This window comes from Pecten maximus, chromosome 14 (genome assembly GCF_902652985.1).
Source record: "Pecten maximus chromosome 14, xPecMax1.1, whole genome shotgun sequence".
Taxonomy (NCBI): domain Eukaryota; kingdom Metazoa; phylum Mollusca; class Bivalvia; order Pectinida; family Pectinidae; genus Pecten; species Pecten maximus.
In genome coordinates this window covers 9702125-9720040 of record NC_047028.1, presented here as the reverse complement: position 1 = coordinate 9720040, position 17916 = coordinate 9702125, and the positions used below count along the sequence as shown (strand labels likewise).

Genomic DNA, 17916 nt, shown 5'->3' with positions numbered 1-17916 from the left:
CAATAGCCTACCTAGATTGCAAAGTATCGAATCCGGTGTTGTTTTTGGTCCCAATATAATCCTCTCCGATTAATAATCCCACCCTGCGATACATTGAAATTCGACAACCCATCGAAGTAAGCCATGCCTTCTAATCAATCTTAACTTACGAATTTGATACTTTGTCGTTGAACGTATGCATACAATGTTTATAATTTGCATAGTGTCAAAAATTTTAAAGAAAATACAAAGACATTTTAGAGAGTTCTTCACTTTTTCATCGGTTTTTATTTGGTTTAATTTAATTTTTGAAGGTACATTTCCTATAAAAAGCACGTTTTGTGATACATTCAATGATGACAATGAAAATATATTCCGAGATGAAGCATGCTTAATGAACTGAAACATGGTTAAAACACGAAATACAATTTTCCCTTCAAAATTACAAATCTGTAAACAAAAACCGGTATAAATAATAATTGGTAGTGCCAGCAGGCAGACATTGCAGGAGAAGACATCTAAAACAATATCACAAATGTTGAGGCTTTCATCACATACAAGGTCTACAGAACACATTGACAACGACCCGAGACATGTTTGCATATTCCGTGTTGTCCGTATGTCAAAATACAAATAGTAACGGTGTGAATATGAACAGAAACAGGAACCGGAAACTTCCGATCCATGGACAACCACATAACCTTCAAAATGGGAATGGATCGGGTAGCTTGCAGTAAAACTAGATAAAAAGTAAAATATGCTTACTAAGTATACATTTGACGCTCCTTAACTACCTACACATATATTTAGAGGACTTCCGAGTGATTACCTAATGCTCTCCATCCACGATAAATGAACTCCGTATGAACATAAGATGTGTTTCAATAGTAGACATATCTTTTCATCACTTTGAAAAGTTCTATCAATGGTAAAAGAAAATGTATGTAGTTAACCAATTTGGGAAGTTTTAAAATCTTGCTAGATGACCATAAAACTAAACAACCGAATTTGTCATTATAATCCTCGATATACGGAATATGTGTTTTATCTCGAAATTCTAAGTCCCTAGGAAGTGGACTATAGTAGTGGATTGGAAGTTAAGCTAGTAAAGCTATCCAAAACTGACATTATGAATCTTTACCATAAGCTACTTTATATTATCACAACCGACATTTCCCCCAGTGCCAAATCAAATTCCATATGACAAACACTTTTATATAGTAGTTGAGATAGACGATTTGTCAAACAATAGGTATAACAATCGGTTCCAGGTAGAATCAAAGTTTCGGTGAGTTTCGGTGAGTCTTGGTGGAGCGTGTATGAAATACTGATAATGTTATTTGTTTCCTAAATTCTTCAATAGACCCATTATACAAGCTTCCTTATTAAGCGAACAGTGGTGTATGGCGCCACTTTGTCACACACCCAGGATTAATATATCTTAGTAATATAGGTAGGCACACGGAAAAACTGCATGTTGTACATCTAATATCTGGGTTAAATGTCCCCATGAAAAATTCTTTACATGATATTGAATTTTTTTTTTACATGTATTGGACAATAATTAATATCTTCATGATATTTCTGATTTGTTATGATTACATTTAAACTGGATGCTCAATTCTACTTGGCTTTGTGACCGTGGAACAACTGAAACGGCTTGATGTTATTAGCGGGTAACCAGTTGCCACAACAACCAAAAAATCAAAAGGCTTCTAAATCTGACATGTCTCAAATCCGGCATACATGCTTGCTAGAATTGACATGGAACTTGAACCAAAGCGTGGAAAACAGAATATCCTTCCTTCTCATAATCATATGTTAAAATTGCTTAAATCACAATGAATAGTTTTCACTTTACACCAGTACCTCCTGTAACGTATCTTATTGCATTAAATCCTATACTGAAGAAAAAAACCATTACAAAGTATTGAAAGGTGTGCACAAGACGAACATGATTTGCAAAAGTTGGAAACTTAAGTATTCAAAATGGTTTTGATATGCTCCGACACACAAATAGTTTTAACACCAATTTATTTTCGACAAAGAACAATTTAACTTACATGATGTATTTACATATATAATATATAAGATTATATAGCGATATCTTTGAGACATTTTCAATAGGTAAGTGCCTTCGATGTGGACGATAATAGCGAACCCGAAGTTACGAGGGACTGGTAAGCTTGCACTAGAAATGTATTTGGGAGATCTGTAGGGACGAATATATCACCGAGACAAATGGTATCTATGTTTTCACAATGAAAATGCAATATATATCAGTATGCACACGCTGAACAGCTGAATGAAACAACGGACAACTTCTAAATCCAAGGGTCCTCTTCCCAATAAATGTATAATTTATAACATTGCATATTGTTTATTATCTTTACACTTTGAATACGCCACAACAAATTCAAACGCTCTCTCCGCCCACCGTGCGGAAATAAATTAACCAATCTATGCATAATTCGAAAACATTTGGTTTTGTTTTGGTTGAAAGGATTCCCTCCACAGAATATTCATATACTGATAGACTTTAACTTGGTTGTAGCTTCCATGTAAACTGAAAACATACTGGCCTACGACTGGTCACATCTCAACGTCTCCATGGAGCCAATCAGACCAATCAGAAACGACTGGTCACATCTCAACGTCTCCATGGAACCAATCAGACCAATCAGAAAAGGCCATTGATTTTGACACGACGCAGTAAGAATGTAGACAGGGTATGCATATTGGGAACAGAACCCATGGATTTTAAGGATGGTGTATGCCATTTGAGATGAGTTTTAATAAGAGGATATCAATCATAGTTAAATGTTTGCGTACATTTTCAGATTAGGAATGAAATATTATTTTCCTTCTAGATTTATCCCGTTTTAATCTTTTATTTATTAACTATCAAAAAGAACAGGTTTTCATTGACATATGGCTAACTTATAAGACCAATGTAAATATAGAAGCATTTTCTACTACAATATACCAAGGTTATGTGTAGCATGACGTATCAAATGGAAGCCTATTTTGACTGCCTGCAGTCAAAGCAAAATATCTGTTATAAATATCGGTATATCGTATATAATTGCATGCATTTTACACTTACTCATTGTACAAGATATACCCTCAATCCTACCTAGGGTAAATACAGCTATTAAAGAAAACACTTTCAATTTAAGAATTGAAAATTTTGCTATCCGATAATTATCACCACATAGCTACTCAAGACTTAATACTATTTTATTCCATAAGACTACAGAATCTAATCAATCCATCTGGTTGCCAGGTTTGACTGTCCACGAAGACAATCTTTTTGTCTTATCCCCCCCCCCCCCGACATGACAAATTTCTTTACTTGTGTTGTCTATCACACTGAAGTAATATGATAATAAATATGTACCCTCTTATTTCACACTTTAGTCATATCAACCTATATTTCGTTGCTAAGCTGTACAGTATAAATATGTTGGCTATCTTGCACGAAATACTATTTACATTTACCCCGAATTCCATCCCATTATATACATATCTTATTAATCATGTCCTGTTTATCCGATTAAAATTCCATCATTATACCTTACACATCCCAGTCAATTTGCTAGTTATGACAAATAATAAGTTTCTTGGAAATGAAATGTGTTATTTAAAATGCATCTAGGATATTTCTTCATACAAGTTCCTTTTTATACCAATTGAATATTGTTTATTTTCCTCTGTTTTCCTTTATCTTGTATAAACGTCCATTAAAATATAAGATACAGATTGTTAATTTCCAGAAGCAAAACTATTTCTCTGTTCACTATATAGGTGTATCTAAGCATATCCACGCAGAAATGTTTCACAAGCTTAAATAGGTACACAAATAGCCTTAGCATACACAAAAACACCCTGGTTTAAATTGGCAGGGTAGAACTCTGGTAGGGAAGGATCATTAGGTGTGTAAACAGATTACGAAATATCATTATACATAGCGAAGAGGAAGAGAGTTCTTCCTGAAGAATGCTCGACAAAGGAGTGGAAATGACCATGACCAAGGCCAAAAAAATATCACAAGTTTTGTATGGTCATCCTTCACCCTTCAGTGTCACGAGACACACTCACCTTCGGTCACGACACATTGTCACCTTCGGAGAGCTGCACAATTGCTAGCAAAGAATTACCTGCCCTTGACAGAATCGAATATGTCAAAGGAGAGACCATATAAGGCATTTCAAAACATTGGTTTTTACCAACTGTTAATATTAGTTGTCAACGCAACTCATATCTTGTCATTGTTCTTCTTATTGCCATGTTCTGGTAACGCTGTCACCACGGCAACAAAATAAGAAGAAATCAAGATTATTAACTGAATGCAACCTGCATTTCTTGTTATCTGTTCTTATTAGGTATAAAATGACAATAACATGGTATATATTGCCATTTTTCACAAAGAGGCCACAAAAGAGCAAAACTACAAATGCAGTTTAGGTACACGCAATCTTATTGACCAAATATGGTTATTGTACCAAATATGCTCATAGTGCTACGCCTAGCATTACCAAATATGGTAAAATATGACAGTAGCCTATTTCTCCTACGAACATGATAGGTTTTTTCCACCAAATCTGGCAGGTCATACGAAATATGGTAATTGTATGAAAGGTTTGACCAAATAAGATTTGGTAGATCTGGCCCCGAGCCTACATAGACAGCTCACCTACCCAAGTACAGAAAGAGTCACTGCCACTGACAGCTGATAGCTAGACATGCTTTCCGTATTTGTATTTAATATCAAGTGACACAGCGGCCAAATGACTATTTCCTTTTAGATCTATGTTTGTCTGTGGGAAACTGTCAGACATTAGAAGACCTCGGATTGGTTGTTATGGCAACAAGTGCAGATATGGTTACTGCTACCCTTGAGATCCCTTTCTCTTCCAAAATATCTTGTGCGGCACAAATTTGATCCTGGAAAGACAGAAACAAATCAGCACAATAAATAACATGTTTTCCCCAAATGTTATTACTACAACACAGACATTTTTACATGTTTGAAAAGTTTTTGTTGAAAAATAAAAATCACTTCCGTATTCAGGACTAAATAAACTACCAAAAAACATTTTTTTTACCAGATTGTTAATGATTAAATGTTCAAAAATGATTCGTGTAAAAATGGTTATACAAACAGCAGCAAACATACAAAAACACAACCAACACTTTGAAGCACAATCCTATGTTGGCATGATGTTACAGGTTATTTATATAATAACTCCAATTTTGTTGACGACTTAAAAACTCTGATTTGGTATAATACTGAACAGAGCATATGCAAAACTAATATTAATAGCCAGACACTCTCTGGTAAAATGGTATACATCCTGATTTTCAAAGACAGTGTGGGTATTTATCCCTTACAAAGGTGTAAGACAACCATAGCATTTCAACGAGAACAAAAATTCCTTGGTATCAAGAATCAATCACTCAAAATTTTATAATTGAATGTTCTATAAATGTAAAATATTCCAGCATTATAACAATCTCTTATTTAAATAAAATGCTATCATAATGTCTCCAATTTCTATTTCGAAAGTAGTTTTTATAAACTCTGAAAGTACAAATGAATACCAAAATACAGTTATGATAAATTTTGTCCAGTTAACCTAGCTTTGGCTTATTAACCAAATCATTGATTTCTTTTACATGATACAAATAAGTATCAACACTCTTTACAAAACACGATTTACCCACTATGTTTTTGGAATATCATATAATCAGACAATAGTCTGTCAACATATCAAAATCAAAATAACAATAGGCAATGAACTTATCAACATTAAATAACAAAAACTTCTGCAAAACCAATACAATAAGTGAATTAACAATTCATGAGCAACAATGAAGTAACAATAAATACCTAGTGTTCTAACTACCAGTATTTTTGTTGATTCCACATTTTATCAAGACACAAAAAAAGAGTTTAAGAAAAGTAGTCTTCATAGTACTTCTCCTTTTGCTTTCTGCAAAAATATCATCTTTAAATTCTAGAATTGTTTTCTGTTAATTGAACTTTAAATTAAAAAAATCATGAAATGTATTAACTACAGAGTCAACATTTCTGAAAATGTTTAAACAAACAGCCATTGACTTCAATTTTGTAAATTCTAAAAAGTTTCTTCAAAGGCTTGTTAAGCTAACAGGCTTTGAAACCCTCAGGTCTGTATCACATAAGTATGACATTAGGCAATGTTCGGTTACACCGATACTACATTCAACATCATCACCAAACATCTTTTAACTAATACTGTCATAAGTGAAACATAAAATCTAAAGCATCTACATGAAAAAACTATGAGTAATGCATTAAAGAGATATTGTACTGTTGACACAAAAAGTAAAATCTGTTTGAAAGTTTCAATCAGTATCAGACAAATATTTTAGAAAATAAACTATAATTTTTTTTAACGTCTATAGGTTGTTACCAATTGAATAAATTTATGGTAATCCAACCAGCCAGGATAAGATTCCATCTGAAAAGATTTACCAAATATATATCTATCTGATTAGAAGACGGTATCTTCAGTGTGAATACCGAAGTCAGGAATACTAATATAGATATGGAGATCCAAGTTACACGTATAGACACTTTTTCTCATATCACAAAAAACATGTATAAATAAACACATTACCTTATAGTCATAATGATTGTATAAAAGCAGCATTACATGTGGAGATTGTCTACTGTTAGCCTGGAGACCAATAAAGCGATCACAACTAAAATGGGAGACAAATCATTTTTATGATTAAATATATCTCCATAGTAACAACCACACATCCTGAGCCAGTATTATGGTAATACATGTAATGATTAATGTTGAGGATGTTGAATACAGATTCTGATGATTAATGAAAGACAACAATTTGCACCAAAAATCAATATTAAATGAAAAATATATCCATTATAACTGATATTAACACTCAGTGATTACAACTCTTAACACGGCTGACAATAGCAATAGTACTGCTATATAATGCAGGTAGCCAAATACAACATTCACAACATACAGTTAAATAGTTCACAGAAAATTCTTTCTTCCTGTTTCAGAGAATAGCATTTTAAACTCAATGTAAGAACAATATTTCTTCTTGCAGAATTATTTTATTTTTAATTCACTTGGAATAACTCACATACTTCAAAAACAACCCTTCTGTCCTCTCTTATTTACAATCTTATCGGACACAAATTTTATTTTTAGCCAAAATACCCTCCATTTTCAATGCTGTCAACTTCACATCAGGGACATTTAGGAGGCCAGTCGGAATGTCACTTTACAAGAACATGATTTCAACAATAGAGTAAGAAAATACAATGGACAAGTGAATCACAATCACTGGCATGTGGTATATATTCGTTCACTACTTAGGAGGGACTTACACTATTACTGGTATCATATCATGACCCCTATACTAAAGATGCATATCTCATTTCAGAATATTGCAGAACTTCCTGAACTCATGTAAATGATGGTGAGTGGGATACCAAAACAAACTAAAGACTTGAAGGCATTTATTGGAATGAATAAGATATCTACAGCCACTTCTCCAGTCCATTGACAAGTACAGAGGGTATTTTGGCCAACGTCCTTTATACAATATATATCTTTGGTAAAGTCTTACACCAACAAAAACTACAGTATACAAAATATCTCGTCATTATCTACATTGTATTAAGGTATTTACAATATATCACCATTTTTAAATATATATAACACAAATTATCGTACATTTTCAATGCACCTTTTGTTAATCACATTACCAGCTTGATTACCAGCTCCACTCTCACACTACCGATCCTAACTGTCTCAACACACAGCTGTACCATACTGATCAACCGGTCACCATACCGATCGCCGTACCGATCAACCAGTCACCATACCGATCAACCGGTCACTGTACTGATCAACCGGTCACCATACCGATCAACCAGTCACCCTACTGATCAACCGGTCACCATGCTAATCAACCAGTCACCATACTGATCAACCGGTCACTGTACTGATCAACCGGTCACCATACTGATCAACCGGTCACCGTACTGATCAACCGGTCACCGTACCGATCAACCGGTCACCGTACCGATCAACCGGTCACCGTACCGATCAACCGGTCACCGTACCGATCAACCTGTCACCCTACTGATCAACCGGTCACCGTACTGATCAACCGGTCACCGTACCGATCAACGTACCGATCAACCGGTCACCATACTGATCAACCGGTCACCATATTGATCAACCAGTCACCATACTGATCAACCGGTCACCATACTGATCAACCGGTCATTGTACCGATCACCCTACTGATCAACCGGTCACCGTACTGATCAACCGGTCACCATACTGATCAACCGGTCACTGTACCGATCAACCGGTCACCATACTGATCAACCGGTCACCATACTGATCAACCGGTCACCGTATTGATCAACCAGTCACCATACTGATCAACCGGTCACCATACTGATCAACCGGTCACCGTATTGATCAACCAGTCACCCTACTGATCAACCAGTCACCCTACTGATCAACCGGTCACCATACTGATCAACCGGTCACCATACTGATCAACCGGTCACCATGCTGATCAACCGGTTACCATACTGATCAACCGGTCACCGTACTGATCAACCAGTCACCATACTGATCGACCGGTCACCATACTGATCAACCAGTCACCATACCAATCAACCGGTCACCATACCGATCAACCAGTCACCATACCTTCCAATCAACCAGTCACCATACCAATCAACCAGTCACCATACTGATCAACCGGTCACCAGTAAAGGTGGATACTTCAAATGTTCAGTTTTACAAAAAGATTGATGTAAAAAGTATTGATTTTCACAGAAATTTCAGAACAGGCCATAAATATCCGAAATTATTTTATTTCTAAATTACAGAACTGTACTTTTCTGTTGTATCAGCCTATCCTCTAAAATGCCTGGTAGCGAAAACAAACCCTTCAAAATAGCAACCTTCACATAATTAAGTCTACATGACAGACTCGTACGTATATAATGGACATATCTCCATGTACTCTTTAATCAGACTAGTATGTAGTTTATAACACAATCACAAGGTATTTATATATTAACAAGTATATCTACAGCATATGTTTATATGGGAGAATCGTAAAAAGTAATACTGTTATACGTCTCTAAACTATCGGTATGTGCATGGCGCTGTAAACTTTGTTACATGTGTATCATACAGTGTAATGTCATTAAGTGTGGCCAAGGTCATTGTTACCAATATCCTAATTACCATAAATCATTATAAATCACCCCACTAATTAAATGAATCATACACGATGGCATCTCAATTGGATGGACCTGTGCAAATCTGCTGTATATATTATAACATTATTGCATATCCATAACACGTATACAGTCAGAGCTGGTGAATGTCGTTTCTGGTAGGCAGAGAAAACCAAACACGGGTTTGATAAGATATTTCCTGGTTATATTACCTGATTACATTGATTTAAAGATAGTTCAAATTGTCTTTGTAAATCTGGAGTAAATTGTCATTACATATCATGTCATGTTGCCGATAATCTACATATTTATTTGTATTGGCACCCTTAGAGAATTTTTCATCAGAGTGAATTACATAATCATATCATCCGACTCGTCCACCACTCTGTCCTACAACCACAGCCTGGATTTGGAGACAGATTTCTCTGTGTCCCCGTAATTGACTTGTATTGTAGCAGTATGCTGCTCAGGTGAGGTGCTAGATGGAAGATTTACTCCATGTTAATGAAAGACCATTTACCAATAAAAATAATCACATATTGTAAAATACTTGAATTGAAAATGGAAAGGCATTATATAAATAGCTGTGTCTGTAACAAAATCTGATTGTCATAGGAAACCGTTAATTTTCTGTCACAGTGGCAGAAGAGGATGGCCATAATATGTACAGATCTTTGAGAGTATTTTACAAAATGTAAACAAAATCAAAACTTACATGTATTTTGAGTAGGGATATCATTAAAGGTGGTGAGTTGTCTTCTATATAAAATACTGCAGATATCAAAACTGGATACAATATCAGCTACAATTAATTATGCTTATTGCGCGCCAATATGTTTATAATTTTAAGTTTCCATTACTACATTCAACTTCAGCAGTCAAAAATATGATTTTAGGGATTAACTTGAATATCAAACATTGACAAATTTTAAAACTTAGATATCAAAATTGAGATTCTTAAAATTTGATATCATAACTGAGAATTATTAAACTTAAATATCAAACACTGAGAATTTTTAAACTAAAATATCAAAATTGAGAATCTTTAAAATTAAGTAACAAACATTGTTATTTTTTTTTTCATATAAGTATCAAGCAAGCTATACTTAATTACAAAATTGAGAATTTCAGAGATAAACAATCTTACAAAATTGCTTGAGCATTGAACATCCAGTTCGTAAGTAGACAGGCCACACACAATACATCAGACAACTGTCCAACAGAATGGTATAACATATATATAACTTAAGCCTATTTCCTAGAGATAAGAAGCAAGTACACATTTATCCATGTATATTACCCATACAAAGATCCAACATACATGTGGTATGCTCCGACTATACAAAACAAGAGGCCTAGAGGACCTGCAACGCTCAACTGGATATTTCAGTAATCATGCTGAAAATTTTAAGCTATACAACAATTATTTGCTACCTTTTTTTCAGCATCTTACAACTATGGTTTAAACTAAATGTGGAACAAATCCTGTCATTCTTCAAGAAGGAGGATTTTATTTGTAATATTTCCACTTTAGGCCCCCAGGATTAGATCTCCTTTGCCCGATAATGCTCCAGATCAAATTTCATCAAAATAAATTCTGTCCTTCAGGACTAACAGCAATTTAAAGGATTTACCTCAATTTTCCAAATTGAGCCACACCCCTCCTGCCCAAAGAGAGCCACACTCTCAATTTATATGGCATTCCAACTCTTTTGCCTAATGATGCTCCAGACCAAATTCATTGAAATCACTTTAGTCATTCAGGACGATTAGTGATTTAAAGAATTAAACCTTATTTTCCCTATTGGGCCCCATCTCTTGAGCCCAAAGGGAGATACACCCTCCATTCATACATTTTATCTTCTTTGCCAATAATTTTCCAGACGAAATTTTATCAAATCCTGAAGCTGTGCCTTGGCATAAACTCACCATCCCTGTGTGCAAGGTGAACTAAAAAAAAAACCTTTGATGTCATACAACAAAGTCATTCAGAGAAATATCTATTGCACATTTCAAACTCTTTATTGGTGATACACACATCCATACATATCAACTATTCTCATTGATTGTCCTAAAGCCGTATTACTTTTATCAATAGAAATGATACTTTCAGAGTAAAAACCCTATCATCAATTTCTATCTTCTTCAAAACAACCAGGACTATCAACTATTAAATTATATTGTTATCTTTAAAATTAAACAGAATATTAGGGATATTTTATGATAAAAGGCAGTCTAAGGGAGATAAGGTAGGTAATATGTGTAGTAGACTAGAAACAAATGCCCAGGGACATCTAAAAAAAAAAAAAGATAACCTACAACTTACAAAAAAATATATTGAGCGTAGTTTGTAGATTTATGATGTGACAAATTTGTGTAGGACAAGCTTGCTATATTGATATTTGCTTACAAACATTTTCGACCTAAGGTTTGTAGTATTTATATTGACGTGTATAACACTAACATTACAACTACACACCATGATTATAAAGCCTACCTAAGTTTCAGAGAGATCGGTTAAAAATGTAGATCTCTGGACAAAAATCAAATATTGATGTAAACAAAAAGGGCAGTAACTTTTGCAAAAATAGTCCAATCGAAGTCATGTTCAGGGAAACACAACTACATAATATTATTATTATCAAGATGATTGGTTAAAAACTGTCGGAAGAGATCTCCCGAGAAACCTAATTTTAAGCAGGACAGACAATGCCAGACCATAAACTCCATTTGAATATAGACGGACATACAACAATTACACAATTTCCTTGTATAAACTATGATATTTTTTCAGTTTGTAGAATGTGATATCACTATCAATTTTCAAAATACTAGTAGTTATATTCAAAATGTTTAAAAAAAAAATTTTTTTTCAATTTATGTTAAATATTAAATATTGACAAGCAATATTTAAATATATCAGTGACAGTACATGTTAAAGCAGTAAGAGGTGATATCTTACCTGCTATCATTACGGAGTCACCTTGGACAAGGTCAACGGTGAGATTCTATTACACGCAACAATCAGTTCAGAAATAAAGCAGTTCAAGCTAAAGATGAAGCTTGAAAAATATACTGAATAGCAAAACTAACAACATTCTACCTAGTACATAACATAAACGTTAAAAAGTGGAACTTTTTAATCTACTTTCTACTCATGATTTTGATCTAAACGGAGGCAGAATTAGATGTCTCTACAACTGACCTTTGATGATACAATTTGTACCAGTTCTTTTGTAAATAAGACATCTCTTGAATGAGATTGCTGAGAACATGTTCCTTCAATATATTTTTATAGCATTTTTATTTATTAATGAAAATGAGTATAATGGGTTTCACTAAAGCAATACATGTCCCCTGCCAGCCCCCACTATATATAGCTATGGTGACCTTGACCTTGACCCAAAAACTCTGAAACTCGAACTTGTGTGAGATATTATAGTACTTTATCATTGTGAGAAGTTTGATATAAAATCCCTCACAGAATGAAGCCGGTATAGTCCTGACACACTTTTGCGTTACGTACATACAAGATGGACGAAGAGGAAACATATAGTCCTTCCGGTTTCACCGATTTGGAACTAACGATTTCATCTTTATGCCAGTAAGTTTTATCACCAAACTCAAAATAAGTACCACTAATATACAACATCAACAAAAATAAATACAAACAATAAAGTGAGGACACCCGAATGTACACTCTTCTTTCACCAGTACTACCACCCGAATGTACACTCTTCTCTCACCAGTACTACCACCGGAATGTACCCTCTTCTCTCACCAGTACTACCACCGGAATGTACCCTCTTCTCTCACCAGTACTACCACCGGAATGTAGTCTCGCACGTTATAACAAGTAAACTTAACAATAATAACTAACACAGCGTAGGTATTAGCTTTGTAAGTAGCGCAAACGTAAGTATGCTTCAAAATATGGCCAACTTGTTTAGAACCCACACCTAGGTATTTCACATATATTCAGATTATTGTGCAGTTTCCTCTATAAGTGCAAGTTCTTCAGAGAAAAAATATGATTTATTAATTAAAAACAAGAAGAATGAAGTGAAATACAATTATGCAGGTTAGCGTTTTCTTACTAAAAAAAAGCCAAGATTTTAAACAGATTTTGTGTCGGTAAATATTTGTTTGACAGAGTCTTTTTAACACAAAGTACATAAAAACAAACCAGGACTTGTAACATTAGGCAACAGGACAAGTTAAGACATGGAAAGCTCTTGGTAATAAAATGCATGTTATTATGTGTTAGAGCAGCCACAAAAGAGCATCTGTGTAATGATCGAGTTCAAGAAAACAAGGACAAAAAACACCCCCAAAACCTCGACAGCTTTTCCAATCAAGGGATGGGATATATCAACAAGAAAGAACAAGTGGCGACAAACACAGTCAAACAAAAGTAAGACACGTAATAGTCGAGGGGCGTTAGTCTTGGAAACGACACTAGTTGTTGCACAGTTATAGCGACAAGTGCTGGCCGCAGTCCATCAATGATGTCTTCGCATGCACAAAGATGCTCCTGGAACGAAAGCAAACATTCAACACTCTGTTAGCTACTGTTTAAACATTGTTTAGTCTTTTTACATCACATTCAATGTTAGCTAGCTAACTTTTCCATGAATATGATTTTTTTACCAATTAAAGAAAGTTTGCTTCTAACGATGTTTGCCAAACAGTTTTCAAAGAAAGTTTGCTTCTTAAAGATGTTTGCCAATCAGGTTTCATATCTCCGCAACAGATTCAAGGACCCTTTTCAAATAATCTGAAAGGCAGGTATTTCTCCAGGAAATGAATAGTTTCAATGTTGAATGATTTTAATGTGTCCCTATAAGAAAATAATTAAACATTTAACACTTGACATAAGTTTTTCTGAAAAAGAGCAGTTTGTTATCCTTTTTTTACTTTTTTCTTCAGAACATTAGATGTACAGACATCACATATGATTTGTGTATCGTTGTTAGTATTGATTTTATTTTTGATGTACAATCAACAATCATTTCATTCCAACTGTTAGAATCTTCCATGCAAATGTTATGGATCTGATCAGTTCCATGCTATTGAACTTGGTTATTCTGAATACAAAGTCATTAATTTGTTAGCGATTTGATGTTAACTGACAGGAACACTGGGAATGTCCAGCACACGACATGCGATGTGTCTGTCAAAAGCATGCAGTAACATCAGAAAACTCATACAGGGAGATAACTACAGTCTGAGAAGAACTCATATAAGGGAGATAACTGTGCAACAACTAGCTGCAAAGGAAAAACAAAACAGAAATTGAACATTATGTCCCCATCTAAACGTATGTCAATGTAAACCTTCTCAGTTGCTTTTGTGGCAGTAAAAACTCTGTATGGTATCTTTTTTCATCCAGAAATAAATCAGGAATTATATATTTCATTTTCACTGATTTTTAAGAAGAATCAAATGAAAATAAGTTTAGAACTATTACTTTGCAAAAACATTTTATAACTGAAAGGTTTACGGTGGTAAAAGTAGAATATACACAATTTAATATACTAATAAAACGTCAAATATTTTCAAGAATGAAGTCATCTTCTTTGACTGCAGGTCTGTTTCAGGTGCTCTTGTCCGCCGTTGAAACTCTTGTCCTCCTGAAGCGGATATATACACATTTCTCCAAACGTCCCTACCTTCCTGTGAAATCTGCTTTTAAAATGATTGTGGGTGTATTTAGATAGGAACATAATTGAATCACAAAAAAAAAATCATACAGAAAAAAAAAACATGAAGTGAATGGTGACATACAACGTAAAGAGATTTTATCCCGACACCTTTGTGTGTAGTGATACACGTATCTGTAGTGATACACTGTAGTGATACACTGTAGTGATACACGTATCTGTAGTGATACACTGTAGTGATACACGTATCTGTAGTGATACACCAAAGCTTTACTAGCTTTGTGTCTTTACAAATCCTTCACATTACACCAGTCTATTGTATGAGGGGCATCAAAACATTAAAAAAATTCTGTCTCACTAGTCAAAGGGTTTTTATTAGCTTGTTCTTTATTTCAATTTAAAATCATATTAACATGTGTTCAGGTGTTGGTATTCACCAGCCACCAACAATAAATCTAAGAACAGCTAAGTTAGAGGAACAGTGAACTTAAGGACAGTTACTAAGTACCCACGTAGAGTATTTTGTATTTTGGTAAGTATAAATAAGAAAATAGGAAATTTTGAGAACTGGAAAAAAGCATTACTGCTTTCAATACTTTTCCCCCAATATATTGTCCATATTGAATAGATTTCAGAGTGTTAACAAAAAGACCAACAGACTGATGCAGTGAACAACACTTACACAAGCATCTATCCTACATTTTCAAATCACTATGTCCATATCAAAATTATCAGGATTTTTGTCTGAAAATTTGTACAATATCTCTAAATACTGCAACTCATTCAATTTTATCTTAAATATAATTTGAAGTAATAAAATATCCATATAAATTTTCAAGACACCTTAATATATTCACAGTTCATGAATTAAATAATAGCAATTAGAACAGTTTATAATACAAGTAAATAATTAATATAAGCTCTTGATGGTATTTTTGTTTACAATAAATTTTCTGATTTAATTTATATATAGATATTGACTGACATGTCAGTATTTCACACCAGAACTAAATATAAAGAACACATCTCCTCCCTATAACATGCTTCGTATATAAAACAGAATTACACTACTACTGAATGTCAAAAGACATTTCAACAAAAAATATAAGGTATTGGATTAAGAATTTTTATAAAAATCTCCAGAAGTATTTCACAAAAACTAAATCAGCTGAAAGCATACAGGAAACAAAATAATTAAACTACATTAAAGTAAAATTCTTAAAAAGATTCATGAATAAAGTATAAAGAAATTCAAACAGAACAGTAAAATCACAAATAACAAACAAAAACACTAGAAAAACTAACAAAATTAAGAGTTATCTCCCTTCTCCCAATCAGGTTGATACACACTTCATAAGTATTTTTTTTCTTATTCACATAACTTGAGTCATCAACAGGTAAAAGTGAACAACAAGTCTTAACAGAGATAGAAATATGTCATTAAACTGTAAGTATCTCAATTACTAGTGGATCAATTTAGAATTAAAACAGATTATACACAACTTCTATCAAATGATTGAGAAATCACTGTTGTTACTGTAGCTCCATGATAAATAAAGGAGAAATCATCTTTATCGTTGTATACATACCCTATTTACTCCAATTTTCTTACAAGCCTCTAGGAAGTTTTCCACATTTTTCCGACATTTTGCCATGGTCAGTTTTGGCTGAAATTATGGAGAAGTTATTAGATCTAATGACATTATAAAAGGTCTGACATTACCACTTATGGATTAAGCACTATGCATTTGGTATTAGTAATAACTTATAATATGACAATATAAACTAATGTTGGAATATCATTATAAATTTCGGCACTAGTATAACCCTCCTCAGCAGGTGAGGGGACATGTATACTGGGGACGGAGAGTGGTCGTATACTGTTGTACAACTGACATGTTATCCCGTGGGATAACCTACCACAGCAGGTGAGGGGACATGTATACTGGGGACGGAGAGTGGCCGTATACTGTTGTACAACTGACATTATATACCGTGGGATAACCTACCACAGCAGGCGAGGGGGCATGTATACTGGGGACGGAGCGGGGCCGTATACTGTTGTACAACTGACATGTTATCCCGTGGAATGACCTACCACAGCAGGCGAGGGGACATGTATACTGGTGACAGAGCGCGGTCGTATACTGTTGTACAACTGACATGTTATCCCGTGGAATGACCTACCACAGCAGGCGAGGGGACATGTATACTGGTGACAGGGCGCGGCCGTATACTGTTGTACAACTGACATTATATACTGTGGAATAACCTACCACAGCAGGTGAGGGGACATGTATACTGGTGACAGAGAGTGGCCGTATACTGTTGTACAACTGACATTATATACCGTGGGATAACCTACCACAGCAGGTGAGGGGACATGTATACTGGGGACGGAGCGCAGCCGTATACTGTTGTACAACTGACATTATATACCATGGGATAACCTACCACAGCAGGTGTGGGGACATGTATACTGGGGACGGAGCGTGGCCGTATACTGTTGTACAACTGACATTATATACTGTGGAATAACCTACCACAGCAGGTGAGGGGGCATGTATACTGGGGACGGAGCGTGGCCGTATACTGTTGTACAACCGACATTATATACCGTGGGGTAACCTACCACAGCAGGCGAGGGGGACATGTATACTGGGGACGGAGCACGGCCGTATACTGTTGTACAACTGACATTATATACCATGGGATAACCTACCACAGTAGGCGAGGGGACATGTATACTGGTGACAGAGCGGGGCCGTATACTGTTGTACAACTGACATTATATACCGTGGGATAACCTACCACAGCAGGTGAGGGGACATGTATACTGGTGACAGAGCGCGGCCGTATACTGCTGTACAACTGACATTATATACGGGTGGGGTAACCTACCACAGCAGGTGAGGGGACATGTATACTGGTGACAGAGAGTGGCCGTATACTGCTGTACAACTGACATTATATACCATG

The 17916-nt window shown here is 35.0% G+C and overlaps 1 protein-coding gene across 7 annotated transcripts in view; it reads right to left on the bottom strand.

Annotated features, from left to right (window-relative positions):
* Window positions 1-239: 239 nt before the first annotated feature.
* The window catches only part of LOC117342358 (leucine-rich repeat and calponin homology domain-containing protein 2-like), a 98313-nt gene continuing 80636 nt past the window's right edge, over window positions 240-17916 (bottom strand). For all 7 annotated transcript variants that reach the window (XM_033904504.1, XM_033904502.1, XM_033904505.1 and 4 more), the window contains 2 exons: window positions 16527-16604; window positions 240-4926 (listed from right to left, as the gene is read on the bottom strand). In XM_033904504.1, the coding sequence (XP_033760395.1) occupies window positions 4813-4926; window positions 16527-16604 (192 nt within the window). In that variant the 3' untranslated portion in view covers window positions 240-4812. The remainder of the gene's footprint in view (window positions 4927-16526; window positions 16605-17916) is intronic.